This window comes from Drosophila subpulchrella, chromosome 3L (assembly GCF_014743375.2).
Source record: "Drosophila subpulchrella strain 33 F10 #4 breed RU33 chromosome 3L, RU_Dsub_v1.1 Primary Assembly, whole genome shotgun sequence".
NCBI classification, from domain to species: domain Eukaryota; kingdom Metazoa; phylum Arthropoda; class Insecta; order Diptera; family Drosophilidae; genus Drosophila; species Drosophila subpulchrella.
In genome coordinates, this window is record NC_050612.1 from 20,759,537 (window position 1) to 20,786,196 (window position 26,660).

General features: G+C 37.2%; 1 protein-coding gene across 1 annotated transcript in view; it reads right to left on the reverse strand.

The window, feature by feature from the left end:
- Nucleotides 1–18,344, reverse strand: part of LOC119552595 (AF4/FMR2 family member lilli) — a 48,440-nt gene extending 30,096 nt beyond the window's left edge. The window contains exon 1 of the mRNA XM_037862250.1: nucleotides 17,827–18,344. Coding sequence (XP_037718178.1) covers nucleotides 17,827–17,890 — 64 coding nt within the window. The 5' untranslated portion in view covers nucleotides 17,891–18,344. The remainder of the gene's footprint in view (nucleotides 1–17,826) is intronic.
- Nucleotides 18,345–26,660: the final 8,316 nt, after the last annotated feature.

Consider the following 26,660-nt stretch of genomic DNA (forward strand, 5'->3'; position numbering starts at 1 on the left):
GAGGTCAAAATGGGCATGTCAAAGAAATCGTCAAAAATTAGTATAGAACTAGGCCTTGAAAACGCCTTTCTCTAGTTAACACCCACCCAAGATGGCACCGTTTGGACTGCCTCAATTAATCTGGTAATTTGCAAAATACCGGCCGGCAAAGCTAAAAATACCAAACACACAAACAGGAAAAAAAATAGAGAAAAAAAGCACAAAACTAAACACTTAACAATGTCGGAGGCGCTGAGTGCCGAACATTTGTGCAAACAGTGATTAATAAATTTTAGGCTTTGCACAATAAAACTACAAAACATGTCAGGGCAACAGCTGCTTAAACTTGAAAGCATATATATTTTATTCCCAAGCAAAACTATCAAACAAATAATGACTAGGCTTTTGTGCCCTACATAAAACAAACATACGCTGATAAAATGAAATACTAAAAATAATTATCTCCATATTTAATTAAACATTTCGTATTAAATATTTGAGATAAAAACTAAATAATATTCAATACAAAACATATAAAATTGGGTTTTTTTATTTGAAAAAATTTCATTCAATGTAAAAAATATAAGTTTTTTTGTTATTCATATATACTTTAAATATTTTACGTCTTTAAAGCCAATAATTTCATATTAAATTACAATTTTTAAATTATAAAATTAAATCTTTTCATATTTAAAGTGCATAAAAACCGAAGATTAAAGCATATCAGCAAATATTTTAATTGAATATGAAGATTTTGAATTGTCAACGTTCTTCTTATCAGTGTAGAAGTTAAATATTTATATTGGTAATACATTGAATATAAATGAAATCCTCTCCTTGTTCAAAAATAACCAAAAATGTTGACTTGCAGTAATTTTGAACATAATTTCAAGATTTTTCCTTATTTTCCTGTTGCGTAGTTCGCATAAAATGTAGCAGCTCCTCATTAAATCAGCTAATTTTCCATTAAGCTGAAAACAGCATCCAATTTACCAGCCATCAAATTCATAAATTATAAACATCGCCTGCACCGAAAATAAATATCTCAATTAAGAGAAGCGGGTGAATGTGAAACATGCCTAAAATCGCAATAAATAAACAAAACGGCCAGAAATAAATGGAAATGTCGCTAAAGAAATTTGCACTGCCACCGAGGCGAACAAAGTGCAGCGCCATCTGACACATGAAGCAAATTAAGAGCACCAAATGGCCAAAAACAAATAATAAAAAATAAAAGCAACTGTCGCCCACGAGCTTTGGAAAATGAAAAGAAAAGAAAAAGGAAATCTGGACGAGACGACAGTCCGTCATTTGATAAATTCGCATGGAATGATTTTAATTAAAAACCTGTAAATCTCATGAAGAAACCCAAACACAACATTTTTCTGCTGGCCGCGTAATAAAGTTGTCAAATATCCACCGACGACTCGAATATGCGCATAATTATGATGGATGTGCGTGCGACATTTGCCAATTGATGGCTTCTGTTCGCCTTTGTTCTAAAATTCTGCTCATTCATATGTCCCCATGTGGGCATTAATCATTTTTATACCCGTTACTCGTAGAGTAAAAGGGTATACTAGATTCGTCGGAAAGTATGTAACAGGCAGAAGGAAGCGTTTCCGACCCCATAAAGTATATATATTCTTGATCAGGATCACTAGCCGAGTCGATCTAGCCATGTCCGTCTGTCCGTCTGTCCGTCTGTCCGTCTGTCCGTCTGTCCGTCTGTCCGTCTGTCCGTCTGTCCGGATGAACGCTGAGATCTCGGAAACTATGAGAGCTAGGCTATTGAGATTTGGCGAGCAGATTCCTGAGCTTCTTACGCAGCGCAAGTTTGTTTCAGTAGAGTGCCACGCCCACTCTAACGCCCACAAACCGCCCAAAACTGTGGCTCCTACAGTTTTGATGTTAGATAGAAAATTTTAACTGAAATGTATTAGTCTTGTCCATACCTATCGATTGACCCAAAAAAAATTTTTCTACGCCCACTCTAACGCCCACAAACCTCCCAAGAAAAAAAGCTATGACGTCAGAGCCAGACAGTGCGAAATGTTTTTACGCGTGTATGTGTGTGTATGTAAATAGTTGCCGGCCGAACTTAGCGGCAAAGAGAAAAGCACTGCCGGCGCTCAGAAAGAGCAAAGTGCGCGGCTAACTTATTCTATTGAACAATGAATTTGTCACGCCTACCCTAACGCACACAACGCTTAAATCTGTCTTCCGCCGGTAGGTGGCGCATTTAAATCTCGCTTTGCTGCTTGCATATCTCCATTTCCCTTTGGTCGCTTAAGCTGAGTAACGGGTATCTGATAGTCGAGGTACTCGACTATAGCGTTCTCCCTTGTTGTTTATGCCAAATTCAAATCCAAAGACCAGACAAGAAGGGCAGACTGTCTGTTCCATTGGCAATTTATTAGCATTCAATTTATTTATTACGCCTGCTTACGTGCACTTTCACTGCTGTGACAAATCAATTAGTTTACTGACGACATTATCCTCTGGCTATAATGGAGGTAAAAAACTGTCAATAAATTGAATTTCACGTAATATTATCGGCAGAAATAAATTATATTTAATGATTTAAAATCAAACAATTTAATCTCAGTCTAAAAGTGAAATAAATAATTCAATTATTTTATTAATCCAAAGTCATTAACGAATTTTTAATAATATGACAGAGATTTAAAAGCTAATTTGTTGATCTTTTTAAAAGCAATGTTTAAAATTACTTTTATTATAAATAGTATTCCTATCAATTAAAGTCTCATAAGATTTGAACAGAAATTAATCATCAAATTCCAAATGGTCTCTTCTTTATCCAAGAGGCCTGCCAACACGCCCACTAAACTTCTCGAAACCTCTGAAGATCTCTATACAACATATATATATATACGCTATACTTAGTGCCACCTTAAGGCAACGTCAAAGGTAAAAACTTGGAAAATCTCTCTCGAAAAAAAAAGCGAAATGGGAACGCCACAAATCTCCGTACGAAAATAGACGGGGACAAAAAGAATGAGATGGACAGACAGGCGGACGGATTTGAGTTGACTTCGACTTCGCTGCCGGCGGCGGGCGAAAAGTTGGTTACAAAAGTAAAAGTTTATTGAGGCATTCCATTCTAAGCTGATTTGTTGTCCAGCTGCCCGGGCTTTTCCTTTTGCCTCTCGATTGGATGGAACATTTCTGGCAGCGGGCATTGCACAAGGGCAACAGTTGTCAGCTGCCTCGCTGCTCCAAATATTTACATGGAATGCGTGTGTAGCCAGATTTTCCCCCCTGAGAATTCGTGTGTGAGCGTAGAAAAATGTTTCACGTCGGACGGCGTAAATCAAAAGATGGCACAGCCCACTCGGCTGTCTCGACTTTTCCGAGGCTGCATTTCCCTTTGAAGGCAACTGTCAAAGGTATTTGACAAGATTTTCGGCAAGATTTTCGAGCATGCGGTAGAGTTTGAAACGAGGATCCCTTCGTGCATTCCTAGTCGTTAAGTTAAAAGGGTGCTAATTCTTTAATTAGGTCTTAGAGATTTAAAGTTGGATCTTTTTAATTAATATAAATAAATCAGTGTGCTGTTGTACGCTGTACGTGTGCCGGCAGAGGCTAGGCAGAGATATTCCTTATGCCCGCTTAATGAGACGCTGCCGACCGCTGCAATAAATCAATGAGCTTTGTTCAAACTTCACCAGATTTTAAAAGGCTTAATCCTATTTTAACAGGTAAATTCTGGTATCTTACGTTCATCCTTTTAGAATCATCTTTTTAAAGAACAACTCAAAGCCTTACATAAAATTTCGCAGAAAAGCCAAGTACTTTGGCCGCAAGGCCTTGTCGTTTGTTGACACTTTTCCTTATTTTTATATTTATTTTTATTTCGCAATTGTTTTGCGTTTGAAGTTATTTACATGTGTCGCCGCCTGACAATTTTCGCTCTGTCTCTTTCCCTGCTTGTTTCTGTCCCATTTCCACTTACTTTTTTTTAGCGGTTATTTCGGTTTTTTCAGTTAGACAGCTTTCTTTTTTGTCGTCGTTTTTATCAAACGTTCAAAATTTGTTGACAACATGTTGCGACTGATTGTTAAAGTCGCATCATCTCCCTCTTTTCTTATCTGCCTGCCTCTTTCTAATGCCCGCCGCCATCTCACTCTAACTTCCAAGTCAGCTACAGCTGAACAAATCGATTGATTGATTTCTCAGGTGTGTTCGATTGCGTTGACGATGAAAACGATAAAGATTTCACGATATAAAGATGGCAATTTAGCTAAAGAAGAGCAACTTTCTATATCCAAAACAATGTCCCCTATTAGTATTTTTTTTGTATCATAAAGTTATATTTTATCGGTAGTGTACGAATTTCATTATCTATTTGTTTGCTTTATTAGGCGGTGTAATAAAAGTAAGTATCTCAAATGACATCACCTAACTAATGCCTTAAACAAGTTTCTAACTATTGGAACCGATAAAACAAGCTGTCTCTGGTTTTTCCATTTAACTTTTTCTTTTCTTCTTGGCTTTCTAAACATTTGTCACGTTCTGGCACTCATTTGATTCGCATCACTAACTTAAAGTTGGGTCGGTGGGTGAACTACAACGTTTAGTTTTGTGTAACGCCATTTTATTTTTATGAGCTCCGCATGTGATACCCTCCATGTATCCACGTCTGCGTGAGTGAGTATCTGTGTGTGGTCATGTATCTTTTAGTTTGGATTGGGAATGGATTGGGTGTGTTTGCATTTGGCGGTAACAGCGGTTTGATTGAAACTCTGATTGTTGGACCGTAACAAATATTTACGAATGTAAACAAGGGTGAAATGAAACTAAGCCACAAAAAATTAAATAAAATTGTTTCAGTTATAAAATGCATACGCTTGGGGTTACAGAACAATGTAGCCGAAAAACGACTTTGAAATTAAAGTATGCTTCACTGAACTAAATCATTCCTTTGATTTCTAAAAAGCTTTTATATAAAAATTATATTTCATATTATTATCATTATAGAAGTGCAATGGGAACCCAAAAGTCTCATTCTGTATTACGAAAAAGTGAAACATGAAATAGGCTAACATTTTGAATCTCCTTTTAAAGAATGTCTTTAATGTAGAATATTAGAGAATTTAACTACAAACTCATAGAGGTATCACACGTCTAAATCGGTATAAAATAACTCGAGTTATGGAGTCTAGAAGTGCAGTTTTGGGTTCCTATACGGAAAAATCGGACATGAAAATGGGTTAAAAATGTGGCCCTCTTTTAAAAGAAATATTTGAATGTAGAGCATTCGAGAATTCCACTACAAACTCATAGAGGTATCCCACATCAAAATCGGAATCCAATTACTCAAGTTATGGAATTTAGAAGTGCAGTTTTGGGTTCCCATTCTGAAAGCCATTGGAAATACGGAAAAATCTAACATGAACATGGGTTAAAATTTTGAACCTCGTTAAAAAGAAAACTTTTGATGTAGAATATTGGAGAATTCAACTACAAACTCATAGAGGTATCCCACGTCGAAATCGGACTTGAATAACTTAAGTTATGGAAACTAGAAGGTCAGTTTTGGGGTCCCATTCTGAAAGCCATTGGAAATACGGAAAAAACGAACATGAAAATGGGTTAAAATTTCGAACCTCGTTAAAAAGAAATCTTTTGGTGTAGAATATTAGAGAATTCAAACACAAGCTCCCATTCTGAGTCATTGGAATTTCCGAAAAATGGAACACGAAAATGGGCTAAAAATGTGACTCTCTCTTAAAATAAATATTTTAATGTATTATATTAGGGAATTCCGCCACAAACTCATAGAGGTATCCCACATCTAAATCGGCATCAAATAACTGAAGTTATGGACTTTAGAAATGCAGTCTTGTTTACCATTTGAAGCCATTGGAAATAAGGAAAAATTGAACATTAAATATTATTAAACATTTGATGTAATTAAATATATTACACAAAGCATCAAAACCGGCATATAATACAAATCTGACTATATGGATAACATTCTGTCCTATTCGGTACGGTTTACTCAACTCCTCAGAAAAACCGCGAGATCGATGAGCAATTCGCGACCTAAAACCTAAATACGGTGCTATTTTCGCCAATGCTCATTTAGGTACGCAAAAAATGCGCTTGATCTATGCTGATCCGATTCGATGCCATCCACATCCACATTCACATCCCCTTCGATTCGAATGTGGTCAGCCGCAGATGTATAGAAAGCAATGCCAAATAAAGATTCAACTAGAGAAGGACTTTTTGCGGCTGGCCTGTAAATTAATTACAGTCGGGCAAATAAAAGCCCAAAACAAAACAATTTTCCAAGCAAAACCAAAACTAAAGCCGAAAACAAAACGAAACAGTAGAATAAAACACACACAGAGTCGACTTTTGGAATAGAAAAAGGAAAAATCAGAAGGAGGGACGTCGTGCAGAAGTCACAGAAGGGAAAATAATAAAAACAGCAAATAAAATTCTCGTCTGACGTTTGGTTTTTGCATTTTTTATGCAGACCAAGCAAGAATAAAGTAGAAAATTATCCAACAGACAGACAGACCCGAGTCCTAAATAAACAAGACCAAAAACTGCACGGACATGGAACCCGTACTGCTGCTGCTATTTTCCGACATAAGCGGACAAGTTAAGTTTCGAAATAATTCGGGCAGACCAGGGAAAATGCATTAGAATCTGCTTTTCATGCATGTAGAAAAAGCTGAAAAAAAATCAGAAAAAAAAAGAGGAAAGCCATAGGGAAAAAATAAAGGCAAGACGACGTCGACAAGATGCGTGCCAAGTTATTTGCATTGCCGCCGTATTATTTGGTCTTATTTGGTCTAAAAAAGCGGAGGCCTATTGCCATTGCTCTGGGCTCAGAGAGTCTGACAATGCTTAGGATCCCCGGATCCCCGTATTCCCGTTTTCCGATCCCCAATCTCCAATCCGACTGACAGTTGGCTCGTGTCGATAAAATGTTGCCGCGGCGGCTTAAGTGCCATCGCTGGGCCAATCTATTTTTATTTGGCCGCCGGACGTTGCAAACAACGCCTCTACCACATTTCTATGTCCAACGTGTGCAGCATAAATTCAAATTGAGAAACGTAAAAAACGCGTAGAAAAGCACTAAAGCTAAATATTTTTAAGCACTTGGAGAGCCATTAAAAAATGCACGACACTCGAATTAAATAAAAACCATTTAGCCAGCATAAATTTGTTGCTCTAGTGCTCAAGTGGGAATTAATTGCGGAATTTCAGAGCAAACAAATAAATATTCTTTTAAACGGGCTTATCTGAAGCTTATTTATGGATATATATATATATTACTTCTTGCTATTCAAAAAGCACAGAAAAAATAATTTAAAATTTACTTTAGGTAGCCCAACAACTTTTTCTATAAACAAATATGCAGCGCTAAATTAGAGATATAGTTGAAGTCAATTAAGTCTTAGCCACCCAACTCCAAATTAGGCAACCTCTAAACACAGATACACTATTTAAATGCTTTAATTGTCAATAATAAATTTTGATTTTCCTGGACGCCTAACAAAAAGGTTTTCTTTGTCATGCATCATACATTTTCTATGCTCCAAATTGTTTACAATAAATGTATATCCAGGCAATTACTTGGCAAACTTTTCCACTTTTCAACAATCTTTTTCGAATAGGGACAAACCGGCAAATAACGGACAGTTTAAAATCGAATTACTCACATAATTTATATGCACAGCCTCGAACAAGAACAAAGTTGGAATAGAACGAGGGAAACACAGCCGCCCAGAAGAAATAGGGGCTATGGAAAAATCCAAACCAATGCAAAACTTTCATAGAACGCCCTCGCACTTTCACCTTCTCAGTCCCAACCCACAATTTCCCCATTTCCCCCCCGCATGTTTGTTTGTTTGTTGTTGCTGCCCGCCCGTTCGCCCGTACAATATTTGTCCTTCATTTGAAAGTCAAATGCGTGTGAAGCAAAGAAATCTGTTGCTCTCTCGACCAACCGACTAACCGCCCTGGGGTCTCGAACAAAAAAGAAAATATAAAATAAAAAAAAAAGAATCATAGCCTCCCTCGCCGCGAAGACAACAAAATTATTTTATAGAAAGGAATGAAACAGCCAAGACAAACCATGAAGAATGTATGAAAAACACAACATAAATTCTAAAAGGCTGACAAGCATATAAAAAAGCATACACCCATATACCACATATATAGAGTATAGCACCGTCATTGATATAAAAACTATGGAACGACGGGAAACTGGGTTAAAAATAAATGCAGGCCCATCCAAATGTATGTTTATGATGTCGCTGCCTCTGTTCAAGCAATTAACAACAACGGGAGGGAGTCCGAAATATGATTTAAACCCTTGAGGTGAATAGGTCGGACCCCCTCGAAGGATACAAAAATAGTACTGAAAATCATTTTCATAAAAATGAAAACAAGTTCAAATTCAAAAAATTAAATCCTGCTATTTTTATACAGCTTTTTCTAGAACCTATATCAAAACATAATTAACAAAAAGTAAGTACAGAATAGTAATATTTAGAATTTTTATTATTTATATTGCTAAAAAAAAATCATTCCTCCTTATGTGTTTGACTTTTAACTCAACATATTGAAAATAAACGTTGGCTGATAATAAAAACTAGCAACCGAAATCTCTTTCAAATTCCAAACGTTTAATCGGTGACTAATGTACCGCCTGCAATGGCAGCTAAATATTTAAGTTAACAACAGAGCACAGCATAAACATAAACAATTCAGATGGGAAATGCGCAACTGAAACCAATAAAAAAGTCAGGCCAAAAGCAGACAGATCAGAACTAAACAATAGCGAATCGGGAAACGAAAAAAGGGAGGGAATAAAACAGATTTATGCAAATCAACAAATTTCCACTAATTGTAAAAAGAATCTTGATGGCGGAGGTTATTGGCCAGGCCCATCAATTAGGCCAACAAGAAAAAAACGAAAGAAAAAAAACACAAGATGGCCAACACAAAATATCCATCGGAATGGGGCATTAACATGTGATTTGGCTGGAAAGTGTTAATTGCCATTTGATTGTTTCACATTTTCACAGGCGGCCCAACATCGCAATTTATGCAAAATCTTTGTAAAATATTGGGCCATGTCTGGGCTTACATTTTCATTATGGTGTCCATATTTCATCTTTCTTTTTCGGTTTTGGCCCCAGAAAAATTGGGACACAGCTTCTTCTACGCGGGCTAATGGCAAAATATTAGCGAGATGTCAATGAACTGAAGTGTCTGCATGTGTTTTTTACAATAGCAGCAATATCTGCCCTCTTATATCACACCAAATAAATATTTATTGGGCACAAAGTTCAACGCTCGGAAGAAATTGTAGAGAAAAACCCATTTTCAATATGAGAAAATAAAGATTTTTCAGTAAAACATGAAGTTTATGTTAATATTTTATGATTTTTAAAAACAAATAATACCATACATAATAAAAAAAATATTTTAACACTTTTATAGAGAAAGCATCTTTAAGCACTTTTTAAAACTTTTATTCCCTGGTGAAATGTAATTTTTACTGAACTTACTTTTCCCAGACACTTTCCCCAATAACCGTTAAAAGTTAGCTGGCTAAATAATCTATGAAATGGACCCAAAAAAGGAAACCTTGAAGTGTTGATGCACAACAATTGAGTCTCCAAAGCGAAAGTCATCACACCGAAAACTTTCCTGTGGGACAGCAGCACATCTGATTACGTATACGCCCGGTTAGCAGCTTTGGCCAACAGCCAAAAACCGACTTTGATGCGTTTTTAAGTTGGCTCTTTGAGTCTCTACTTTTTTCGGCTTTTTTCTATTTGTTGTCCAAACTTTTCCATTACCACATCAACAGCAACTACACTTTAAGCCAGGGGACACACAGGAGCTACTTTTTGGGGTCAAGTCGACATTAAAATAGTTTAGGGATTTGTATTTATGTTGATTGCATTGTCGGGCCAACTAACTGGCATGTGAATGGGATTTGTGGGGGAAATTGAAAAGTTGTGTGTGCTGCCAGTTTCCAGAGATTTGTGCCATGTCAGCGAGTGTAAAATGCAATTTCTTTCGATGCCACACAAAGACAACAATGCAGTTTGAAGTAATATATAATTTCTATTTTTTTTAAATTCCCATAATATTTATCATTTTTCAAAGTCAAAAGTGTAAGTAACTAAAGTTCAAAAGTGCAAAGAAACAAACAATTGACCCCCACAACCAAGAGCAAACATTGCGGCAAACAAAAAAGTGTAGAAAAACTCGAATCGTGCAACATGCACCTGTTTCAACTTCAGTTCGCGAGGTTTCTATTTTTATATATGGCCTGCAGCGTCTGGTCTTTATTTCTTCTATCTGTACGTTTTTGCTCTTTCAATTCCCTTTTTGCCATATTTTTTCCTGACCCACATTGACAATATTCATGTTTATTAATATGCATCAGACAACTTCGCCCAGCTGTTGTTGTTTGTTCAGCGGAAATGAAGTTATCCGACTTTGAAGGCTTTAATTGCCTGGTACAAGAACTACTACGAGCACTACTCTAATTAAAGGGAGCTCCATAAGCAGCGAGTAATTGTTCGCAAAGTGAGGTAATTAGCAGTCGAGGGAAAAGGGGTTTTTTTTACAAAGACATTTATGAGGTTGTGCTCGAATTTCAGAAAAAGAATGTATACTTTGCTATTGTAGCAACAAAAGAAATCATGTTTAAAAATGTCATTATGATGTATTTCTTTATTATAATTGTAATTGAACGGAGATCTGTATAAATTTTAAATGTTTTTTAAAAACTGCTTAATAATTTATCGACTCTTATTTTGTTGAATACTTTTTGTATGCACCCAATAATGGATTTCTTTTTCATCATTAATTTTATGATTGTTATGCATGGCCAGCCAAAAATATATATATGAAAAATTCCCGCTTAATTTCAAACACATTTCACGTAGATTTTCGAGATATTTTCGCGGATCCCTGACTAATTAGCCACTCGGATCACGCGTCTTTACGGTCCTTGCAAAGTTTGTTGATGTTTCAGTTTCTGTTTCTGGAAGAGCCATCGCATCGAGTCATCTATCGCTCAGCTGTCTTAGATCCTCCGCCCCCGCCTTTTGGCCATTTATCTGTATCGGAGCGGCATTATAAATACAATGACCACACTTCTTGACATGCCATGGTCAAATTTTTGTGCATTTGTCAAAGCGAAAATAAATCACAAAACGCCAAACAAACAAAACGCAACGCAAACGACAATTTCTTTTGGGTTTTTCGGTTTTTTTTCGGTATTTTTATTTTGGCAATTGCGTTGCGTGTTTTTGGATGCTTTTGTTTAGAAGAAGTGTTGGTCGCTTTATGCACTCGAAAGCAAATGGGGAATCTGACATAGTTTCCGCCGAGGCAGAAAGTCGACAGTTTGAGATATAGATGCCATATAGTCCCGATTCCGTTGACAGCATAAAAAGCGCTGCTAAAAAAGCGAATTATATGCAAAAAGCAAATTTCATGCCACATTTAAAATAGCCACTGCAATGTTTTGTAATTTATCAACGCCCGCCCGCACCAGATATCGCATATATAGTATCTGTATAGGATATATATATAGTATATATAGTGGCAGGCGTGTGACTGCTGCTGCGATGTTGCAATGCAATGGCCACGGCGAATGCAAAATGCAGACATTTCTTGACACTTCTCTAAATAGTTTTGCGTGCGACGCAGCAGCAGCAGCAGGCAGGGAAAACCAAAGAAAATGCGAGGAAATTCGCAGGGAAAAAGCGGGGAAACGCACACGGTCACTCGAGTGCCAAAATGTCCCCGCACGCCATTAAAAATGTTGCGAAAATTACACAGCAAACTGAAAGGTGTTCTAATGAGGCGTGCGCCGGACTCTGTTCCGAAATGTGTGTACTTTAGTGGGTGTTTTCGGTTTAAATGGGGCTGCTTGGGGGCAAGATGGGGGTGCCATTTGCAAGAGTGTTGCCCGAGTGAGCGCTCTATCCCCACATAAAAAATAATCATAAAAGTTTAGCCAATGTTTATGGACTGGAAAGCAGCTAAATGGGTTGGTCCCGAATATAATTATATTATTTCCTGACTCAGATGTGTTCTGTAAGATAACTTATACCAAATGGGTCTTAGTAATCCCTATATAATATTTTTAAAAATTACTCAGTTTCCCTAGGAATAGAAATAGAACATATGATAACACAAAAACTGAGTCATATTCAAAGCATGAGATTGTTCAGCTTTCTCAAGTCTCATTTCATACTTGTTTTAATAGTTGATGTTTATTATGTATGTATATCCAAAGTAGTTTTGAAATTCCCTAAATATCGTTTAAATTTGACCAATTTCAAGAAGATTTCCACTTCATTCCACACTCATTTCACCTGAATTACTTTCAGCAACCTTGCAGAATTTTCGCAACCATTTTCCGTACTCAGCCCAGCCATTGGCCTCGATTTTAATGCTGCAATTTTCATTGAAATGAGTTCAAGGTCGCCGCCGTCATCTCGTCCCGGTTTCGGTCCCGGTCATAATGGTCATGCTACATCATCCCGGTCTCGAGAAACTTGGGTCTTGAACTCGACCCGAGCGATGCCATGAATACAAATTGTTGCATTTACAATAAAAAATTCATGGGATTCCATTTCAATAAGCGAAACGAGCGAATAAATGCAGCCGAGGGAACAGAAAGGCACGGCGAATCAGTTTATTAAATAAAAGGCAATGTGAAACATGAAGAACGACCTTTGCAAAAAAAAAAAAAAAAACCGACAGACACACGCTTCTCGCATGAAAACTTCACTAAATTACCAAGAAAAACATTTGCCAATAAGACAGAAACAAAAAAATTTGTAACAATTCAAATACGGAAAAAAACGGCAGCCAGGTAATTTGTTTATCCAGCGAAAGGAACACCTGCAGATTGCCAACTTTCGAGATCCCCGAGACAAATCCCTCTATTTTCCACTCATTCTCTGTGTTTTCTCGCATTTTTTCCGCGATTCTTTAGTGAGATTGGAATGCAGTAGTTTCCAGTGGCAATAGCGAATTATTGCGTTTATTGAAGGAAAATGAGAAAATCACCAGACACAAAGGAGCTAATGGAAAAAGAACAAAAGCTTACTTAGGTCTGATGCAGATTACGAAAAGCATATTAGTTCGGATTTATGTACAACAATTACATGAAAAAAGATTAGTTCTAACATTTCATATTTAACTAATCAATTTGTATTCTGTTAATAATGTTTTGTAGATATGTATTTTTTATAAAATATTCCTAAAAAATTAAAAATATCCTAACATAACCATTTTTGGAGAAATTGAAACGATGGTATAGGCTCGCAAATCTTTCATCCTGATTTCCACATCCAAAACGCCCACTTACAGGAATAGTACCCATTGTAAACTATTCCAACATTGCTTAGATGTGTGTAGCTTTGCGCCCACCCCTTTTAGAAATCCACCACCCACACCACACCACCCCCACCTGTTTTCCACCCCTCACACGCCCACACATTGTTTATTTGCACAAATGCGTGCGCTTTCGTTTTCCGAATTTTCCAACGAATTTCTTGGCCAGCAAAATTGCAAAACGAGGTAAAACTGGACAATGTGGGCTATATAGCGCTGCCATACGTTGGGGATTTACATATATATTCACGAAAAACTGCCTGTTGCTGTTGTTGCTTGGGTTTCTGGCTCGAGAACATGTGTCTGCAACATGCAAAAGTAATGCACAAAAACTAAGCGGGGAGAAAATAGATGATATTATCAAAAATTGAGTTATATATTTCATCGATATCGATTTATTGATATTATATTTTCAAATATCCTTTAAAAAATTATTGATTAGAATATTTATAATACTTTATTTGACCCATATACTATTATATTATAAATATAGGGTGTTTAGATATTTTTTCACCATTTTTGAAAATCTACTTTTATAATTAAAATAAATTATTAATCAAAAAATTTTAATAATAAATCCAAAATTGTTATTATATTTTATTTGGTATACCGGATACCAACTTATAAATTAACTCTTCTAGCGGAGCAGTACTTCTCTTTTGTTTTTCCTTAACTTTTCTGATTTAAAATACTATTAAATTCGTATAGTAAATTTTAAATATTATAAATATTAAATAGCAGAACTTCTACCCAGTTTTTCCCTTAAAAAATCAAAGATCGATGCTCATTTTCTCTCTTTCTCGTGTACAGGGATTTTGACTTTGACTGGACGCTGCCATTTAATGTGTGTAAACATTGCGCAAGCTAGAAAAAAACAACAAAACTGGAAAAAAGCAGGAGTAATAAATTTCTATATTCATACGCCGCGTTGTACAAGCTCAACCAAAGAACAAAAAACGGAAAAAAAGACGTCAAAAAGGGAGGGAGGATTTTCTGGCTGATTCAGACAACAACAGAAATTCAACTACAAAAATGGGCAAAATGCAAATATACACACAGTCCGCCGCAATTTCCATGTGTGCGTTTGGCTTTTTCGGCAATATTGCGGCATGTTTTTCACACATTCGCGCGCTGCGAGGAAAAGCAAGGAAAAGCGGGGAAAAACAATCGAACACGACGCTCTGGCTGCCATGGAATATGGTATATCAATATTCATACTCGTATTCGCACTCGCATTCGTATTCCTATTCATTCCATTCGATACGATACATGATGATGATGATGCAAGTGCAAATTTATTTGCCACTTTGTGTGCGGCTCGCCGAGTTGTAAGTGAAATTTTGAATTTCCCACTGGACGGCTGGCTGGAAAAGCCTCCAAGTTGATTGATTTTCCAATTGCAAACTGAGTGCTTTTGAGTTAGTAGTTTTGGGGCTACAGAGAGAGAAAATGGGGAGCTAAGATTGGATAACTTTTGATGAGAAATACTAGTACTAATACTAATAAATTAAAAAAAAACAAAAAATTTTAAGAACATCTCTTCCAATCCTATGGTCTAAAAATAACGTAAACTTTTTTATTTTTATAAAATGTTCTTTAGTAAACACATAAAAATAAGATCAACTATCCTTAAATCCAAATGAGATAAATATCAATATTACACTTACAATTCAAATAAATTAGATTCGAGTTTAAGATCGTATCAGATGAAAACCCATTTCTTCAACACAAAAATCCGCCTAATTTCCTGAACTTCCATTTAAAATGTTTGTATTAACTGAAATCCTTTCCTCAACATTGTTTAACCAACGTTCCATTATTTTTTCTCTGTGCACCAAGCAGTTCAATGAGCTTTGTCCGTTCAGTCAACGAGTGATCCCCAAAATTCTTCGGCTGAACAACTGAAAATGAAAATCCCCCCCTGCTCAAATTCACAGTTCAGCACGATTTTCCCCCCCGCCGTCGAAAAAGAAAACGGCAATCGAATGAGATGTCAGGAATGCCCGGCCAAAGGGAATTCTATGGATGGTAAGGGCTTGCCGAGGAGGAGGACTGGAAATAGCCCCAACGACACTCATTTCAAAGTGTTTAAGAGCGCTCACACGCAGAAAACACACAAAACGACAACAACACCTTGTGCCCCACTCAACACTAAAAATTACATTGAAAATGCTCATAAAAACAGCGGAGGAATAAAAGAAAAGCTGGAAAGGGAGAGAGCAGTCGTTTTGGGTCTGCCTCGCTTTTCTTTTTCATTTTCATTTTCATTAAATTTAATTTTATTCGTCTAATTTTGCTGAGCTGTCTGCCCCTCGTTAATCATGTAAATAAAAAAGCCATAAACTAAAAAATCTAAATGATTTTTTTTACATTTCGCTGCAGTTTTCTAATCACAGCCATTAAATACGCTATATATCAAAACGAAGAAAAATATATGTGTGTTCGCAATACATTGAAAGAGTGTCAAGGCTTGGAAAATTTTACGTTTCGATTAGCCACAAGAAATGGAATTTTTCTGCTCTTTTCTGCTATTTGTAAACAAGCTTGCATTGTTGTAAACAAGTCGTTTATATGGCCAAGATGATTTGGCTTAGCCTGTTGTTGTTCGCTGATCTTTTTAGTTTGATTAATTCTGGGTATTAGTGTAATTTATTTATTTTTAAATGCTTCGGGGGGTAGTTTATTTATCGTGGCTTTCAACAAGTGCCAGCGGTGGATTATTTGCCTATTCAAAGATAAAAGGAGTTTATCTTTAAAGGGAAGATTGTTTTAGAACCCATATTTTGGGTAATATAATAATTTGTATTTATTTTAAAGGGGTAAAAGATAAAAGAGTTTTCTTTTAAAGGCTGGAATCATTTTTATTTATTTTTAAAAGGGTGGATTGTTTTGAAACCCCAAATTTTGAGTTTTATAATTGTTTTTGCTTATTTTCAAAAAGCTTATATAAACGTTAATTTGTTGTTGAGTCTGAAATAACAGCCAAATGGTTACGAAAGACCTCTTCCTATATGAGTTGCATTTTCCTTTCCTTCTATATCAAATATTTCCCGCACGATTTTCGATTCCCCGGCTGCGTTTTTCTGGGGGTTCGCCCACGCTTTGTTTAACTTTGGCATATCTGCTGGGTTCCTCGTTATATTATATACTCATACAATGTCTGCATTTGTTGACAACATTTTACAATGCTTTATTTTTAACAGCTCGTTAGCCAAGGCGGAGAAGGGCTGTGGGGAGGTGGGTGGTGGGTGGCAGTGGGTGGGGAGAGGCGTAAAAGGGGGCGGGGGAAGGTGGGCTGGTCAGTTTGACATTGAGCGCGTGCCAAGCAGAAAACGCACGGCCAAAAGGCAGATAATCTAGAGAAAAAACAAAACAGCCTCCCCTCATTAGGGACAACACTTTTGCTTAATTAATCTAAATTAACTAAAATAAAGCTGTTAGATGTTCCTGCATTTTTATTTTTAACCTCATATTTACCGCACTTTAGTGGTGGTTAATATTAATCTCTACATTTTGTAAATTTAACGTATAGCACAAAATAAATTTAAGTTTTTTATGGACAATTTACAAACGTTATATTTGATGTCCATCCAAATTTCAAATCTGATTTATTATGAGTTTGTGGCTTTGGAACTTTTAAGCACTATGTCGGTTGCATTAAAATAAATAAATCAAATACTATAATTTTAAGACCGAATTATCCAAATAAAATGTTTTTTGTCAAGTACATTTACTAATTAAGAGTTAATGTTAAATGGTTGGCAGTTGGAAAATGTAATCTTTCTAATTAATTTAACGCCATTGAACGAAGCCAAAACAATTATTGTATCAAATGCAGTTAAAGCTTATGTTTATGGCTCAATTCAGAGGTTCCGAAAGATAATTGAAATGAAAATCCTCTTTGAAACCTAATTAGTTTCCTGTGCAAAATATTTTGACATTTCCGGTCAGAACTTTAATGTTGTCAAAACCGCCACGAAAATCCATTTTTCCCCAGCTAATCTCGAGCCTATTTTTTTGCAGCCGGTGGCGTTAGCTGTCATGGTTTTCCACTACTGCTGAAAAATTTTAAGTAGACGCGTCAGCAGTATTCTTTTTTTATAATTTTTTTTTTGTTGTTAGCAGGAAAAACTAAGTGCCCAGCAATTGCTGCCCCTGGGCAAAAGAGCAAGAAAAATTAATACAAACAAATGGAGAGCAAAGTTAATGTCAGTCAAGTGGCAGGGAGAAATTGGGTAGGCCACGCGGAAGGGGGCTGAAAATTAAGCATAAATCTTTCAATTGTGTTTGGATTTTGGGCCGAAGTTAATAGCCAATCGGTTAACGAACCCGCACTGCACTTTTCCGGCCATTGTTTATACAGAGAAGAGTAGGTGGATAGATAGGTGGATATTTGGATAGGTTGGATGTAAGATCTAGGCATACCCTCACAATGTTTGCAACATTTTGCTGGTGGCTCATCGCTGGCGGCATCGGCAATGACCGGCATGGTCCCCGCGAACCACTAAAACCACCCGGTGGTGCTGCAGATACTACTCGGGATTTCTCACACAGCTCGATGAACGGGCGTCTGGGGTTTTTTTTAGAGACACATCCTTGGGTTTAGGCACTTGAGACACTCGCGTTTGACACAACCACCTGATGAATCTATGTTCTCCCGTTTGTTATTTTATTTATATTTTTTTTTAGGTTTTAACAATGGTTTTAGCAATGGAATGTTGGCATTTTCGTAACACTTCTTAGGCTAAACACTTGAAGATCAGTTAGATCGGTTATCGTAAGATCCTCTCTCGGTTCGCTATAGTCCGCTACTGACGGTGCTAATCGTTCTGCTGTCTGTCGTCTGTGTGGGACGTCACGCCAGGCTATTTCTAGTCTTTTTTGGCTTTCACATTGCGCTTTTCCGTGGAAATCGTCTGTGTTCGTTCGAGAGACGTTCAAACGTGAAACCTCCGCAGAGACCACTGAGTGTAGATATTCCGGGCGCACGCCGATCTGCTCCCATTTCGAATGCCGAATTCGAAATCCTCAAAAAAAAATCTTCGAAATCTTTGAAATCCCCGCCGCATCTCGCCACTGTTAGATAATTTGACTTTTTCACCATTTTTCCTCAATGAAACAATGAACTTTCACATTTCGTACACGAACAACAACCGAGATCCGAGAATACGCTCGCTCTTTCACTCTCCCAGTTTCGAAAACGTTTTTTCGAAAATAGAACTCAAGATCCTCTCACCGGAGAGTCCGGCGATCGCCGATCGGCGCACGGCTCTTAATTTCGAAAAGTTTTCTTCAAAGTTTTCGGCCGATTTTCCCGAGCACCCTACACTAAGGAGAGTTGCTCATTTAGTCAGGTATTACGGATCCTACGATCGTTTGGGTTTCGTTTCTAAGTGGGTTTCTGGGTCAAGGCGTGTGCCTGCACTTAGTCTATTATTTTTTACGGGTTCAGTTACGAAGAAATGCGTGAAGGTCTCTCAAAGGTTGAAGATGATTAGAAAGTAACCTTGGCTGTCACAGGATAGCAATTAATGGCTTTTTAAGTGGTACTTAGTATAGTTTCCGCTGAATATTAAACTTAATATAATATACTGTATAATATTATATACATATTAACATTTAACAATATTTACCCTCTCTTAGTTTAAGGATTGAAACCCTTAAGACCTTGGCCTCCTCAATAATGTTTTTGGCAAAAAAGTATGTAGCTCCCAAAAAATAGACTTCTAAGCCCCCATTAAAATAAAAACAATTATAAGCAAGCTAGCAAGCTTATATAAAATAGATGAACAAAAGAAAACCTCTTAAAGTTCAACGCATCCTAAACGAATTCAAATTCCCAAATAAATATAGCCTAAGCACTTTTAATGTATTTTATTTATGACAGACTTCCTAAAATATATTTCCCCATTTCATTTTCCAGTCTCCGCGACACCGTTCTTTTATTTTCCCTGCCCACATATCAAAAGGAGCAACAAAAAGATATGCCAAATGAAAAATGCGAAAAAAATAATATTTATTATTTGGCCAACATCCAAAGCAGAGATCTTAACTGCAAAAATCCTTTGCAAACAATCCAACGACCTTGAAAAGCAACGTCTCTGAAATAACTTTCGCCAGATCGCAGCATAATTTTTTGCCAATAAACAAATTCACAAATTGGGCAATTGGACGTTGGGGAATCGATTCAAAATATAAAATCTAATTTATGATGGTTGTAGAATATCTAAACACAAGCCGAACTGTGAATTGATTCGATGTCGATGTTGATGGTGGGCCGTAGATTATAATAAGAGAACCACCTGCATGACTAATCCCCGATCCGTAACCCCCTCGAATTTGCTCTTTCGATTGATTTTGCGGCCGAGGAATGCAGGCAGAGGAAAATCAAAGTAAATTGCAAAGATAAATTTAGAAAACCGACAAGACTAATTGGGTTAAATTTAGCACAAACATATATATATTTTTTTATTATTCGCAAACAGAAATATACATTTAAAAGAATAACATAAAATCAAATACCAAAAGCAGCAACTAAAAATAAGAAAATTGACTCAGCACGGAATTTGGTTGTCGTTCGTTTCAATTTAGCGACACAAAATTCTTGCTCTGCCCGACTGACGAGTGCAGAAAATGTTGTACAAAATCATTTTTCAAATTTATGGCCAAATTGGGCGCAAACGTCAAAAGACTTTTCAATCCCCCGGGGAAAAAATCGGGCAAATAGGGGGCATATTTACCAGGCATCATCTTCGATTGTGTCATGGCTGTGGGCGTGTTTTTATGACGCCTTTCGACCCCAACTCGCAAAACTATTCCCAGCCGCCGATTACAGTGGGAATTAGATATAGTTTATAGATGTAACTTGTATATACTTACACAATGCACGTTATCAGAATATCATTATATAGGTATAAAATAAGCACTAAAGATTTTTTATTCTAAATGATTGAATCGTTATGATTAATGATTACAGATGGCCCTTTCGTAAACAATCTGGTTTTAATCTGAATATTGTACTTGAAGTGGATGGTAAAAAAAATACCCTTAAAGTTACATTTTTTTTATTCACCTTATATAACTGATTATTATTTATTATTTTCAAAGCCCCACTGTATTTATAGTTAAATCTTTTTTTTTCCTTCGATTTCTCAATTCTTTGCCTTTCTGAGCAGTGCCCAATTTAGAAATTGTCATAAACAAAGCCAACCATTTTTCTTGGGAAAATATCGCCCATTTGAATTTTCCATTTGCTGCGTTCGCACAGTTTTCCCATTTTCCATGCTGCAAGTGCAATGTCAGGGCCAAACAAATGCACCGAAAAACAAGGAAGAACGCTATAGTCGAGTACCTCGACTATCAGATACCCGTTACTCAGATAACAAACTTTAAAATAAATATGCCTTCATGTATGTTTTTCGCCGCTCGAATTTGCTCCCGATTACTATGTTAAAATCGGTACCCAGGGAACACCACGAGGAGGCCGTTGCTTTGCAACGGGGTCTTTCAAACCAAAATTCAATTTTGGGGACCTTCGAGTCGACTTGAGTTGTCTAACTTTGTACAAATTTGAAAACTCCATGTTCCCCAAAAATTTTGTTTATCCGTACCATACGGAAGGCATAATTATTAATGGTACCAAATAAATTAAAATATATATTACTTATTTTACATTACTACAACCTACTCATACTTTTTTTTTGTTTTTTAGTTTTTTCAATAATTTGCTACATTAATACCTATTTAGTTTTTATAAAATAAAGTTAAATGTAATAAATATTTTTTTGGTTTTTTGTTTTTTTTTTTTAAAGGAAAAGAAAAAACATAAACAATTAAATAGTTAGCAATAAGCTAACTACTTAATTTTCTATGTTTTTTTTAGGAATATTTATTTTACCTTAATATTAGTTAATATTTGTGTTTTTTTGTAAGACATACAGACAGACATACAGACATACAGACATACAGACATACAGACATACAGACATACAGACATACAGACATACAGACAGACATTCAGACAGACAGACATTCAGACAGACAGACAGACAGACATACAGACATACAGACATACAGACATACAGACATACAGACATACAGACATACAGACATACAGACATACAGACATACAGACATACAGACATACAGACATACAGACATACAGACATACAGACATACAGACATACAGACAGACAGACAGACAGACATACAGACATACAGACATACAGACATACAGACATACAGACATACAGACATACAGACATACAGACACAGACATACAGACATACAGACATACAGACATACAGACATACAGACATACAGACATACAGACATACAGACATACAGACATACAGACATACAGACATACAGACATACAGACATACAGACAGACATTCAGACAGACATTCAGACAGACAGACAGACAGTCAGACAGACAGACAGACACACAGACAGCCACACACAATTTTTTTTTTTTTAATTTTTTTTTTGTTAATAAATAATTAATTAAATTTTAATTACTAAATTTTTTTTTGGTTTTTTTTTTTTTTTTTAATATATATTATTAATATTATATTTAAGTATATACATATGTACACTACCTACTCTGCCTCCCTTATGCTAACTAATATACCACTGTGGTAGCTATACGTGGTCTCAAATGTGCGCGCAGTGGCCCTATTATCGAAAATATTTGAAAACGCCCAATCAATATGCGTATTGCAATTGGTTGTGGACGAATCCAAATCTAGTAATGAGCTAAAACCTTTTGCATCTCCTAAAAAATCGAAAATTCTCCTACAGCAGCCAGAGATGGAGTGAAGGCACAAATTAAAATCTCCTAACAGTAAACAATTACTATTTAAAAACGTGTGCCGCTGAAATAAATCCTTAAATTCTGTTTCAAACTTTATCAACGGATACGTCGGACTTTTATATATAACAATAATCCCTAAAGAACGGTACTTAAAGGTGGCAAACTCGAACACTGGAGAGGCTAAATTTGAAGAATTAGCAAAAAAGCGACCACTTGAACAAAGACTAACATTCTCAAAAAGTTCGTTTCGAATGAATACGAGAATGCCTCTTTTTGGCCGAGCTCCGCTAGCTACTGACTGGCAATCTAGTCGCACTGCTGGGGTAAAGCCAGGAATATCATATGCTTCATTTGAGTATGTGGAAGCCTCAACGAAGCACAAAAGTGAAGACTTAAGCATTAGCTGATCGGAACATACATCGCTAATGTGGCAGTGCAAGCTTTCCGTATTATGGAAAAAGATATGAAGGTTCGGACTATTGAGTAAGCAATCGAAATGGGTACTCAGTAACTTAGCGGAACGCAATTCTCGGAGCTCTTCTTCTGAAGCTGAGTCCTGAGCGGATCTTGGAGGGACGAAAGGTCCAATGATATAAAGACCTGCTGCACTTGTGGCTCTGCTACAGGCTACATACAGTGCAGCTCTCTGCATTCCTGGACTAGTGTGAACCACCACTTTGCTGTATGTAGCGCCTTGACTTTTGTGAATAGTAATGGCTTCTGCAGGTACCACTGGAAACTGCTTTCGGTCAATGGTAGTGGCCTGGCTAGAATTAATCTGAAAGCTCTTGATAATCTTAACAACTGGGGTCCATGAAGGCTCTTGACGGTGACTGCACTTTGATCGTGCACTAACTCCTATGCTTTCATCTAAAAATTGTATCCAAAGAATATTCGGAGTGTTGGACGTACTGAAGCCTATCTCCCTAAGAACACCTGTGGCTCCATTAACGAGACCATCTGATGTATCTACATTGACCGTCATCATATATTTAGCAGTGGTTTTTAAAATCAGTGAGGTACACAAACCTTGTGTTTCAGATGTTTTTAATACCCTAGCTTGTTCCAGACATCTGTTCCTCTGCTCTGAGCTAAGTTGTGCAGACTTAACTGAGTCTATAGCTTCCGAGTTAAACTGATCAGTGGGAATCGAGCTGAGCTTCTCCCTATTGTACCGATCTGTGTCCTGATTGCTTGAGAAAAGGTGAATTGCGTCATTTGGTACTTGACTTTCATCGGAAATTCGGGTCCTAAGTAAACTTATATCATCAGACGACATTTGGCCGGACGCCATGTTATTGAGTGCAATTGCAAACGGCTGGTCATCTCGCTGTCGCATTATCTCTGTGAGTTCGAAAAACTTAAAAGGGCTCCACAGGTAAGATCCAAATATAGCACTGTATGGATCATGCGACGGCGGCTGAAAAATCCAACGATCACATACTGGCCGCAATTGTCTAAGATCGCCGAACACGATGACCGAAATACCTCCGAAGGGAGCATCGACGTTGGAAAAAATTTGCTTTAGGCGAGAGTCCAAATGGGAAAACATTGTTGCGCCGACCATAGAAATTTCGTCTATTATAAGTACTTTGAGATCAATAAATCTAGAACGCAGGGTATTTAACAAATCAGGGCTTAAGCTCCTAAATGCAGACCCAGCCTGATTTACAGGGAGAGAGAACATGGAATGAAGAGTGGAGCCTCCGATTCCAAAAGCAGCTTTGCCTGTGGGAGCGCACAATAATATTTTAACCGAAGTTGGGTCGCATCCTGCTCTACCATTATACTCCTTGGAAAGGGACTGAAATAGCGTGGAAATAAGTCTACTCTTGCCGACACCTGCTCCGCCTCCTACGAACTCATAAAAACTAGCATTTCTTTTTGCATTATGCAAAACATGCGTCAAAAAGGTTTTTTGCTTCAAATTAAGGGATCTAACTAAAGTTGCTAAGTTTTCAGCGGAAATAATTGGCGGGAGCTTTATTATCCGGATATTGCTATCCGGATCAATTTCTTCAACATTATTGTTTAAGTTTAAAACATTTATTTGAGAAGATATTTCCGGAAAAGCTAGGGCCCTAAACTCCTCATTAACTGCGGCCTCCTCATCTATATTTTCCTCATTATTCTGCTCTACTTCCATGGCCCTTCTAAGCGCGTCTTCCAAACTTTCTATGGAATTAAATCTATCAAAATTGGCTTTAATAGCCTCTTCATTCCCTAGGTAAAACTCCTCACAATTTCTCTGTACTAAATCTACCTGCTCGTCTCTCCACGGAGAAAAAAGCATCACTAATGCTCTAAAATAATTCTGTCTATCTATATTAATATTGAAGGGGCTATACCTAATAATACTCGGCCTATTCCTTTCTCTAATGAAACCACTACCGTCGCGAAGCGCGAAATAAACTTCTCCTAAAATATCATTTTCTTCTTCAGCTTCGTTGTCACTATTTCTCCCTTGACGAGTTCTTCCCCGGCTTTTTGAAAACTCATAGTTTGCAGCAAAATCGGCTAAACACAGGCCTTCATGAGAATCTGGTCTTTGTTCGTATCTGTCCAGCAAACCTTTCTGAAAGATGTCAGTGGAATTCTGAGGCATATTTTGCAGGACGCTTGTAGGTCTAAGCATACGAACTCGTTGTTCTGGAGGGAAGGTGTTTACGTGAACGCATTTATTGCTAGATTCTGACAACGCCAATCCCAGACAACAATATACGGCCTCCTGAGCAGAGATCTCAGTGCCCGAAACAAATTTGTGACCAAGATACTGTAGCTTTTGCCGAATGCTTGAATTGCCTCTTCGAATGTCATTAGCTGCTTCTCGCATTAACTTCGAAATACCCCTTTGGGATTTGTTAATATAATTAATTATGTAGCTACAGCAAGCAAAAGGGTCCAAAATTAACTGGATATCCATATTTGCCCTTTGCATAGAAAGAATGTGTTTATTATAAGCATTAACTTGAATTTCTGCAAATGTTCTCTTCAGAAAAATCTGTGGTTTTTTCAAACTAGACCTAATAGCATATATGTAGTCCTCGTAACTGAGGCTCACCTGATCATTAGAAAGAAAATTTTCAAATATGCTAAGATGGCTAATCAAATCATCTGATTGATCGCGAAGCAAAAAGCTACGAATTTTTTTAAAGTTTTCGTGGTGAAGAGAAAAGTTTTGAGTTTCTTCAGGAAGTGGCTTCAATATTTCCGTTTGGGGCATTGGAGGATATGGAATACCGAATCGACAAACAGATTGTCCGCGCACCTTTTTAAGACACGAATGCCCGTGCTTATGCTTTTGGTATTCAACATACGGAGCCAAATCTGTGTTTGTAACATCCACAGTTACAAACTGATCAATGAAGGCTATTACACTAGACATAGATTCTTCATTGTTGAAATCCACTTCCGGGGCATCTTTCAGCCAAAACATACCGTGAATATGAGGTGAACCTCTCTGTTGAAACTCAACTCGCCAATAATAGGTAGTAACAAAATTACTTCCAAAGATACCCCCAGGTTTCTTCATTAACTTAAGAACTTCCCTATATCTATAATCAAAATATCTAGCACACGTCACTGGGTCTGTCCTAATCAGGCGCGCCTTTTCCCTAAATTGTAAATTTAAAGCTTCTTCTTCGTTTATTTCAACCCTATCTACATTGCGCTTGAGCAGTACTATCAGCTCTGGCCACCTAGTTTCAGCGGCCGACAGAGTTATAAAGAAAGTTGGCAAACCAATCTGGCGAATCATAGCCATGACTTTCTTCTTTTCTTCTTCCCAGTGAGCAGGAGACGTGCGAATATCTTTAAGAATTCGATATCCATCATCATGGCTAATTAAGTTGCCCATAAAATCTTCATCAAGTACGTTAGCAGCTGTTATAGCGCTGGAGGCGCTGCGCTTACGTAAGCAAGTTGAAATATTGTTTCGAATTTTAATTAATTCCAACTTCTTATAATTGAAGAATAATTTGTCAGTTCTACAACCTCTTCTATCTACGTTTCTAAGCTCAGACCTAACTACGGTTGTATAACTCTCTGAAGATGGTCTCTTGACGCCAGCATATATGCTTGGGAACGCTAATTCTTCAGAGTCAGCATCGAGAATCACGTCGAGAGGTCTTTGGCCCTCACCTGGAGCCATTGTAATTCTCGGAATTCCTACATTGTGTGTCTGGTTATTCTCAAGCATCGTTTCTTGTCCTCCAGGATTTAGCTCTTCGGCTTCCGCATTCTCATCGGAATTAGTCGCCTCCGAATTTACATCCTCCTGCTGGATGGCTAATTGCTCCTCTACTAATGCTAAGTCAGCCTGAGATGCTATGAACGGAACAGTTTCGGATGTAAAATCAGAGATCCACTGCTCATTTACTGACACATTATGCTTTCTGTAAAGCTCGGTATTCACTAAGTATCTAATAGCGTCAGCAATTTTAGA